The following is a 10960-nucleotide window of genomic DNA, read 5'->3' as shown; positions in this document are numbered from 1 at the left end:
GATACTAGTACTTATTAATTAGCTACTAGTACTTATTTAATAGATACTAGTACCTATTTATTAGATACTAGTATTTATTCCAAATGTTACTAGTAAGATTTTTAATTGAACTCTCCAGTTGCCGTTCTGACTAGTCAAAACATAAGACTAGTAAAAAAGCAGTTGTGACAAGTAACATAAGAATAGTTACTAGTAACAATTACAAAAGATACTAGTATCTAATGAATAAGTACTAGTATCTATTGAATAAGTACTAGTAGCTAATTAATAAGTACTAGTATCTAATTAATAGGTACTAGTATCTAATGAATAAGTACTAGTATCTAATGAATAAGTACTAGTAGCTAATGAATAAGTACTAGTATCTATTTAATAGGTACTAGTAGCTAATGAATAAGTACTAGTATCTATTTAATAGGTACTAGTATCTAATGACTTAGTACTAGTATCTATGAATAAATACTAGTATCTAGTAATAGGTACTAGTATCTAAGAAATAAGTAATAGTGCCTAATGAATAACTACTAGTATCTAATAAATACGTACTAGTCACAATTGGAATACATACTAGTCAGAACTGAATAGTTGATATCTGAATGACAGATCCCCATAGAAGTCAATGGCAAAAAAATTAAATTTGTTACTAGTAACAAAATAATAGTTACTAGTCACTCTCGAAATAAGTACTAGTATCTAATGAATAAGTACTAGTATCTATTTAATAGGTAATGAATAAGCACTAGTATCTAATAATAAGTACTAGTAACTAATGAATAAGTACTAGTATCTAATAAATAATAACTAGTCACTATTGGAATAAGTACTAGTATCTAATAAATAAGAACTAGTATCTAATGAATAAGTACTAGTATCTTTAAAAAGGTACTAGTACCAAAAGAATAAGCACTAGTATCTAACAAACAGGCACTAGTACCTAAAGAATAAGCACTAGTAGCTAATGAATAAGTACTAGTATGGAAAAGACACTAGTATCTAAAAAATAAGTACTAGTAGCATGAAAATAGATACTAGTAGGTTTTAAGGATTAAATGTTAAAACGGCTTGCCATATGGTGTGAGTAGATACACTACTAGATAGACTAGATACACTGATATTTTCAGTTCCATTCGTCTGTGCCTTGTCTCAAGGCCACGCCCACAACAGGGGAAATATAATATATATTCATGTATACAGATACCCCACCCATTGTAACAGTTTTTCACAGGAACTGAATATTACACGACGCGTACCGGACGCGTTTTTGGAACCAGCATACCTCGAGTAAGCAAGGTTTGGGTTAATAAACCTAGAGTTCAGGGTATGTTTGACGGTAAGATCATCTTGCTTTCTGGAATGCCCCCCTGGTCGTGACCGAATCGTTATGATTTTGCTCAAACGATTCACTGAAATGATTCGACTCATTTGAACAATACGAATTAGATATCGCTTCACGGATCCCTGACGAGAGGTCATGACTCATCTGATCGCAAATGTGTCAGTTCAGTAAACAGCCAGCATGAATCAAACCTCGCTACATTTTTTCGTTTTGAGCGCTTTCGTGAAATAAGGTATGTATATGCTTGGTGAATTTTTTATTGTGAAATTTACGTTGTCACAGTTTTACTTTTAAGATGTTCAATCTCGCGATCCATACAGTGTTTAGTACTGGTGATGCAAGAGCACGTCTGTCTGTAAGTTACAGACAGACGTGTTCTTGCATCACCAGGACTGAACACTATATGTATACAGACTGTAACGAGCAGTTTTTGATGTTACTTTATTTTGCGTCCCATAAAAGACAGCCACACACTGTAGAAAAAATATAGCATGATTGGAGAGGCGGGAAGATAACGAACATCGCTGTGGTAAAAGAGCACATGGCTTTGTGTGAGAGTTTTTCAATGCCACATGGTCTGTCATTGTGGCTTGTGACTTGATTTCTCTATGAAACTTGAGATTCCGCTCCATTTTGTCTGCCTATGTATCTTTTGTTCATAACTTTCATACATTATACAACCTATCATTTAAACTTTAAACGTGCTGCAACAAATCAGGAGGGGGAAAGTTACATGGAAAAGCAGTAAGCAAAGCAGTTTGGGATTAAATAGGAGTCTACTTTATACAAATCAAAGTACATTTACATTGTTTAAATGAAAGTTTTAAGTATTCTCATGTTTTCTTTTCTCTGTCTCATCTTTTGCACATACTTTTGAAATAGGATTTCTTGGAGCACTTGGCACATTTCACCATGGCACCACATCCGGTGGTTCAGGCAATAATAGACCTCTCTGCTGGAGCTATAGGTAACTTCACATTGCATCATCTCATTTTGGAGGGTCATTCAGGAACATTGTCCTGGACCCTATGATGATAGAGTAGGTAGGACACACTTTATTTCTGCACCACCATCTACAATGTAAACCCTCTCTTTTGTCAGTCCTTATCTGACCTTTGAGCTGTGTGTTTTTGCTTACCTCTGTGGTTTCACAGCCTAGACCTATTGTTTCAGCTGTCCCTGCACCACACACACATACACACACTCACTGACCAGGGCTGTGTTTCCCAAAAGCATCATAAGTAGATCTTAGAACCATTGTCACCAATGGTCTCTACAATCAACTTAGCTTGCGATGCTTTTGAGAAACGCAGCCCTGTTCTGTTCAGCTTAGATCTTACTAATAAGTTTAAGGGAGTGAGGAAGTTTGTAATACATGCTACTGTTTGTGGATTATTTGCAGATCATTGCTTTGTAACTCAGATACTATGTCTCCTTTAAAGGGTTAGTTCCCCCAAAGATGAAAATTCTGTCATTAATTACTCACCCTCATGTCTTTCCAAACCCTTAAGACTTTCATTCATCTTTGGAACTCAAATGAAGATATTTTGGATGAAATCTTAGAGCTTTCTGTTCCTCCCTAGACAGCTATGCAACTGACACTTTGACGCTTCAAAAAGTTCATAAGGAGATCGTAAAACTAATCCATATGTATTGAGCGGTCCAAATTTTCTGAAGAGATTCGATCACTTTATATGATGAAAAGATTGAATTGAGGCTTTTATTCACATATAAACTCTCAAGAATCAGAAAGCTCTCAGATTTCATCAAAAAGATCTTCATTTGTGTTCCGAAGATGAACGTAAGTTTTACAGTTTTGGAATGACATGAGCTTCCCGTAGCTTTCGTTTTTCACTATTTCACGAGCTTCACTATTTTCTAATATTGATGATATTAGAAGCTCCATTGTTCCCTCTGAACCATGTCACTTGCAACTGCCCTGTCCTATGAGTTGTCTGTCTAACTTTAAACCTGTCTCTCCAACTCAGCTAGCTGATATAGTCTCTACTATGAAGTGTTCTGGTTCTAAGTTAGATATTATCCCGGCTCGTCTTTTCAAGGATGTTTTTCTACCATTAGTCATATGGTAACCGCTATCATAAACAGCTCTTTAGCCAAAGGTGTCGTTCCAGCTAGTTTTAAACATGCAATTGTGCAACCTATGTTGAAAAAACCTCAACTTGATCCAGAAATGTGCAGTAACTATCGACCGATCTCTAAACTGCCTTTTATCTCTAAGCTTTTAAAGAAAGTAGTTTTCTCACAGCTCCAGTTTTATTTGAATTCTTTTGATATTTTGGACATGTTCCAATCTGGCTTTAGATCATTACATAGCACTGAGTCAGCTCTGTTGTGATAATGATATCTTGCTAGCTCTAGATTCAGGCTCTTGTGTTGTGCTGGTTTTGTTAGACCTGAGCACTGCATTTGATACCATTGACCACAGCATTCTTCTTGAACGGCTAGAATGTATGGTAGGTGTCAAGGGCACTGTATTAAAGTGGTTTGCTTCCTACCTCGGAAAGAGGACTTTTTCTGTAAATTTTAGGAAATTTGTCCTCGTCATCTGCTCCTGTTTTGTTTGGTGTGCCTCAGGGATCTATTTTGGGACCTCTATTGTTTTCCCTTTTATATGCTCCCCTTGGCCCTCATTTTTCAGAAGTACAACATTTCATATCACTGTTATGCAGATGATTCTCAGCTTTACCTTCCAGTAAGGCTTGACACCACTGCTCCATTTGATGTGTTATTGGAATGTGTAGATAATATCAAGAGGTAGATGACAAATAATTTTCTGCAGCTAAATGAGGATAAAACAGAGGTTTTAATTCTAGGTTGTCCGGCAGATTCCTCTCCTGCTCTGAAAGCCCAGTTAGGTCCTCTCTCAACAAATGTATGCAAACAAATCAAAAACCTTGGAGTGATCTTTGACTCTTCACTATTTTTTGATAAAAAAATTAGTGCTGTTATTAGAGGAAGCTTTTTCCATTTAAGATCTATTGCAAAGTTGAAGAACATTCTTTCAAGCAAAGATTTAGAAGTTGCAATTCATGCATTTGTAACATCACAATTAGACTATTGCAACTCTCTTTATTGTGGTCTTCCTCAATCTTCACTATCTCGTTTACAAATTGTTCAAAATGCATCTGCAAGACTTTTGACTGGGTCTAGAAAGAGGGATAATATTTCTCCTGTTTTGGCATCCCTTCACTGGCTTCCTATTAAGTTTCGAGTTGATTTTAAGATCCTTATGTTTGTTTATAAGGTGTTGTCTGGCTGTGCACCAAGATATATTTGTGATCTTATTGTGCCATACTGTCCTGCTAGGGCACTTAGATCTTCAAATCACTTGCTTTTAAATGTGTCACGAAGTCGCTACAAATTAAAGGGTGATCGGGCCTTTTCTGTGGCTGGGCCCAAGCTTTGGAATGCTCTCCCTTATCATGTGAGATCTGCTCCTTCATTGGACATTTTTAAATCTACTCTGAAAACACATTTTTATTCTTTAGCTTTTGGAAACTTGTAATGTTTTTTTTTTTTTAATATAAAGGTGTAGTCCTGCTATGCACTATGTACAGCACTTTGGATCAATTTGTATTGTGTTAATTGTGCTTTATAAATAAAGGTTGTTGTTGTTGTTGTTGTTGTTCGTGAAGCTCAAACAGTAGAGCGTTGGCGCTCAAGGTCATGGGTTCGATTCCAAGGGAAAGCAAGAACTGATAAGAATGTAAATGTGTACCTTGAAATGCAATGTAAGTCGCTTTGGATAAAAGCATCTTCCAAATGCATATATGTAAATGTAAATGAGGGTGAGTAATTAATGACATAATTTTATCCCTTTAACACTTTATTTCATTCTGTCATTTTAAACCACAGGATCAAAGTTATAATGGCAAAATAGTACCAATTAAAATCATTCTATATATATATATATATATATATTATTTTTTTATTTTCTGTTACAAAGGGTATTGAAGGGTAAATATGTCATTCCTACAGTCTATTTTTAATTTTCATTAACAAGAGAAAAAAAATCTCTCTTTCTGTTCTCCCGCTTCTTTTTCCGCTTTAGGGGGCGCTGCTTGTGTATTTAGTGGTCAACCTTTGGACACGGCTAAAGTGAAAATGCAGACATTCCCCACTTTGTACAGAGGCTTTGTGCACTGCTTTGTGTCAACATACAGACAGGTGGGCCTTCGAGGGCTGTATCAAGGTACCTCGCCAGCCCTCATGGCCAACATCGCGGAGAACTCTGTGCTCTTCATGTGCTACGGCTTTTGCCAGGAGGTGGTGCGCTACATGTCTGGTCAGGAGAAAGGGGCTGTGCTCAGGCAAGTTCTATCTTTGTGTCACAAATACTACATTTACATTTATGCTCTTTGGAAGCTCCCGGTACGGTACCCAAAGCAACTTAGATTGCATTGAAGTTTATCATTTCATGCATTCCCTGGAAATTTAACCATGAATTTGGCCATGCTCTACTGTTTGAGCTGTTGGAATAGTATGTAGTATAGTTGCCAACAATTAAATGCATGAAATAAATCAAAATAAATGTTTCTAAAATAGCCTTTTTAAAAAAAAATTTGCTTGAATTGAAAAGTGATGCAGAGATGGTTAAGGTGTGGTTTTTTTTTATAATTCCTTCTTTGCTAATAAAGTTGTCACTGAGGTGTACATGATGTTCACTATTAAGTTTAGAGGAATTTAATTTATTTTTCAGATGTTTTTTAATCACTTTTTCATAAAATGTGTATATTGTGATAAGCAATATTGTTCAAAAGTTTGGGGTAGATTTTTTTAAAGGGGTTTTGAACTTATGTTCTTACATCAAGGCTGCATTTATTTGATTAAAAAACAGTAATATTGTGAAATATTATTATAATTATTATTTTATTATGATATTATACTATTTAAAATCATTTTTCTATTTGAATATATTATAAAATGTGAAATATTCCTGTGATGGCAAATGTGAATTTTTATTTACTCCAGTCTTCAGTGTCACATGATCCTTCAGAAATCATTCTAATATGCTGATTTGATTATCAGTTATTATCAATGTTGGAAACAGTTTTGCTGCATAATTTTTTTTAGGATTCATTGATGAATAGAAAGTTAAAATGAACAGCATTTATTCTAAATAGAAATCTTTTCTAACAAAATAAATACTATCACTTTTTATCAATTTAACACATCCTTGCTGAATAAAAGTATTAATTTCTCTCAGAAAAAGAAAGAAAATAAAATGTACTGACCCCAAACTTTTGAATGGTAGTGTATATTGTTACAAAAGATTTCTATTTTAAATGAACGCTGTTCTTTTTTAACTTTTTATTCATCAATGAATCCTGAAAAAAGTATCACAAGTTATACAAAAAAAAATATTTATGCAGCACAACTGTTTCCAACATTGATAATAAATCAGCATATTAGAATAATTCCTGAAGGATCATGTGACACTGAAGAGTGGAGTAATGACTGATGAAAATTCATCTTTGCATCACAGGAATAAATTATATTTTAAAGTATATTGAAATAGAAAACCATTATTTTAAATTGTAATAATATTTCACAATATTACTGTTTTCACTGTATTTCTGATCAAATAAATGCAGGCTTGATGAGCATAGAAGACTTCTTTCAAAAACATTAAAAATAGTAATGTTTCCAAGCTTTTGACCGGTACTGTATATACATATCATTATTGATCAAAAAAATTAAGAACATCACAATTTTATACATTTTTAATTTTCCATGCATTTCCGTTCTGTACAGTGACATGCAGAAAGCGTGCGCAGGCTCTGTGGCCTCTATTTTCTCCTCTCTGGTCTTATGTCCCACTGAGCTGGTGAAGTGCCGACTGCAGGCTATGCATGAGATGACCTCCTCCGGCAAGATTGCCCAAAGTCAGAAGTAAAGATTGAGCTTTCCTTTCTGCGGATACTGTGCACGTATTTTTCCATTTACTTTTAAGAGCTAGTATTACTCATGATGATATTGTTTATCTCCTGTCTCATTATATCTGTCTGTGTTTTCAGCACAGTTTGGTCGGTGATAAAGTCCATTATGCATAATGAGGGTCCTGCAGGGTTCTTCCAGGGTTTAACCCCCACTATTGCCCGTGAAGTGCCTGGATATTTCTGTTTCTTTGGAGCATACGAGCTCTGTCGCTCTCTCTTTGCTGAGTACATGCACTGCGCCAAGGATGACATGGGTATGGAAACCGCTGTAGTTACAGTTTCTACATTTTATCTTTAAAGTTACCTTATCTATGACAACACGCTAACTAACGGCATACTTTGTTTCTCATTCATTGATTGGGCTGGTATTTTCTGGTGTGTACTTAATGAAATGGCATACCAGAGTCAGTCATTAGGAGGAGAAGGACAAACATTAAAATGAGTCAGTAAACAATGAACTCTTTGTTTTAAATAGAGCTGGTCATTCAGTTTATTCTGGTCGATAGTGACAGGAATGTTATTGTGAAATATCATAACGCTCGGCTGTAAGAGTCCCTTCTTTCAGGTAAAAAGCCAGTGTATACACTACCTTTCAAAAGTTTGGGGTCAGTAAGTTTTGTTTTTAAAGAATTTAATACTTTAGCAAATATCAATTAAATTGATCAAAAGTAACACTTAAAAATGTAGCCTATAATTGATTTTAGGTACAAAAAAGATTTCCATTTTAAAATAAAAGTTGTTCTTTTGAACTGCATTCAGAATACTGAAAAACAGTTTATCGCACAAATGTTAGAATGATTTCTGAAGGATCATGTGATACTGAAGACTGATTCAGCTTTGCCATCACAGGAATAAATTACATTTTAAAATATGAAAATGGTTCATTTAAATTGTAATAATATTTGATAAAGATTACTGTTACTGTCCAGTCTGGGTGATCATAAGAGACTTTGCAAATTTTTAAACAAATATTTCTGACCCCGAACTTTTGAACTGTAGTGTAAGTTCAGTGTTTGTTTTAGTTGTTCTAGTAATACTCCAGTCTCTTGTGTTTGCATCTCTTTGCTCATGTTTTTAATGTGCAGTGATTTTATTTATTGATTTAGTAATTTTATTACCAAAACTTGTCATACACTGATAACTACTACTGCTAATTAATGATAATTCAAGTGTGCAAAGAAGTGATTATAACATATAGAAATGAGAAAAAACTAAATGTGTGTTGTCAAATATAGACATACATTATAAAAACAAACGTCACAGGGCTAAATGTGTTAACATTTTAAGAGGAACGCTAAGCAAGCATATTAGTTTTACATTATTTGAAACTGCTACAGCAGCGGGGAAGATGCATGCACATTAATTTGCATTATTTTAAAGTTTTGTTTAGATTTTACCTAAAACCTACCCCTTTCAGACAGTAATGCACACAAATATGGACATTTCCACATTCAAGCATTTAATGCTGAAAACAGCTCGCCCTTTTACATACATAAATATGATTTTCATTTACAGTAATGAATCCTAAAATAACATACTTTTCGCGCCATAAGTCACGCGCACACTCAAGCTCTGAGGATCTTGGCTCATTTTGAGTCAGACTTGTGAATTGTTAAAGGAACACGCCGACTTTTTGGGACTTACGCTCATTCACCGTATCCCCCAGAGTTAGATAAGTCCATACATACCCTTCTCATCTCCGTGCGTGCCGTAACTCTGTCTGACCCAGCCACCGCTAGCCTAGCTTAGCACAAAGACTGGAGGTAAATGGCTCCAGCTAGCATTCTGCTCCCAATAAGTGACAAAATAACGCCAACATTTTCCTATTTACATGTTGTGATTTGTATAGTCACAGCGTGTACGAATAACAAGGTCACATGAGACACAGCCATATTCTAACCGTATACATACTGGGAACTATATTCTCAGAAGGTGAAGCACTGAGCGAACTCTCTGCTCCTCACCACAGGGCTTCTCAAGTGCTGCGAGCAAATCACTCCACCCAAGTAGCAGTGCTTCGCCTTCTGAGAATATAGTTCCCAGTATGAATACGGTTAGAAGATGGCTGTGTCTTTAGAAGTCGGCGTGTTCCTTTAACTGGAGACTCGCTCTGACCGAATGTTTTGAGTCAGTGAGTTGTTTACTCGAGAACAGATGCAATCGGATCGGTCCAGTTCACAAATGAATCGTTCAGTGCGATTCGCAAATTGATTTAGCAGGTTAATTGAAAAGAATCAGCTTGTTCGCAAATTGGACACTGCTATCATGTCCTAGAACAGGTGACAATTTCTTCGAATCAAAATAACGAGTAAATGTAGTGGAGTGAAAATTGCGATATTCTTCAGAATGTAGTGAAGTAAATGTTTCCCAAAATACAAATACTCAGATAGTACTCGAAAAATGTACTTAAGTGTAGTAACAAAGTATAAATACTTCATTACTGTCCACCACTGGTAAAGTGCGTGGCATATATTCTGAGATGTGACGTGTCCATGTATGATGAGTTGGTGTGTCTGTGTTTTGTAGGTGTAGCCCCCATTGTGTTCAGTGGAGGTATCGGAGGAGCTTGTCTCTGGCTTGTGGTTTACCCAATGGACTGTGTTAAATCCAGGATACAGGTCATGTCAATGACAAGCAGGCAGTCTGGCTTCTTTAAGACTTTCATGCATATCTTCAGAACGGAAGGTAAGAGAAAGATGTGTTTTAGTATGCTACATATTATTATGTATAACATTACACAACTGTTTCAATCTGTTTTAAATGCATTACCTGAAACCCCCAATTGACTTTGTTTTTGTCTCCTCATTTTCAGGTGTAAGGGCTCTATATTCTGGTTTGACTCCGACAATGATCCGGACGTTTCCGGCCAATGGTGCTTTGTTTTTAGGTTATGAAGCCAGCCGTAAAATCATGATGGCCCAGTTTGACAGCTAACCCCTTACTAACAGTACACATTCTTTTCTCTTGTTGGGTTGTAGCAATTTTATTCATTGTTAATTAATTTGTTCATAATACATTCATGTAAATTTATACAACATGAAATGTTAATGTTTTGGTTTATGTAAAAATTTACAGCACAATGTTAACAAATTGATCTTTACTGTAAAGTTTTACCATTATTATCATTTTAATCAGTATTAGTTTACTTCTTGTAAACTTGCCACAGAAAAAGTGGTCTCCATTGTGCTAGTAACGCTAGTCCCATCATGCCTATTATTTGCATTTGGAACCTTGTAGTCCACATACATTCAATTTGCAGTCTACCTCGCTGTAATTATGCAATTTTATTAAATCTGAAAGTCCTATAGAATATACTGTAACTATGCAATTAACTTTTAAACACTAATAGACAAAGGGAACATTTGAGATTAAACCTGAATGACAAGACTGCTAACTGTCTATCATATTTTGGTTTTAGGATTATACTTTGTAGTCTGTATTTATTTTGTTCAGTCAAGATCGGCATTCTTTGTATGTTTGCATTTTGTTTTTTCGTGTTTGAGATGAGGTGAGAATGTTCATAATTTAAAGTGTTTCATTATTTAGATGGGTTCAAAAGTCTGAGACCACCTTGTGAAAAGGGTTCTAGTTTGCATTTTTTAAATTTAATATAAATATTTTCATTTTTAGCTTCATTTACAGTAGTAACCAATGTTACAAATTT

General features: G+C 35.2%; 1 protein-coding gene across 2 annotated transcripts; it reads left to right on the top strand.

Moving 5' to 3' along the window:
* Positions 1-1080: 1080 nt before the first annotated feature.
* Positions 1081-10877, top strand: slc25a15b (solute carrier family 25 member 15b). Of its 2 annotated transcripts, none has more exons than XM_079871717.1 (7): positions 1081-1568; positions 2219-2303; positions 5409-5667; positions 7112-7249; positions 7375-7550; positions 9823-9981; positions 10109-10877. In XM_079871717.1, the coding sequence occupies exons 2-7, from the start codon at positions 2249-2251 to the stop codon at positions 10228-10230; spliced, it is 909 nt and encodes a 302-aa protein (XP_079727843.1). In that variant the 5' UTR covers positions 1081-1568; positions 2219-2248; the 3' UTR covers positions 10231-10877. The 2 variants fall into 2 exon arrangements, with proteins under 2 accessions (XP_079727843.1, XP_079727844.1); XM_079871718.1 differs by having other exon boundaries at positions 1206-1281.
* The last annotated feature ends 83 nt before the right edge of the window (positions 10878-10960 follow it).

The sequence above is a fragment of the Squalius cephalus genome (assembly GCF_949319135.1).
Source record: "Squalius cephalus genome assembly, chromosome: 5".
NCBI classification, from domain to species: Eukaryota; Metazoa; Chordata; class Actinopteri; order Cypriniformes; family Leuciscidae; genus Squalius; species Squalius cephalus.
The sequence above is the reverse complement of the archived record's forward strand: the minus strand, read 5'-3'. Positions and strand labels throughout refer to the sequence as shown.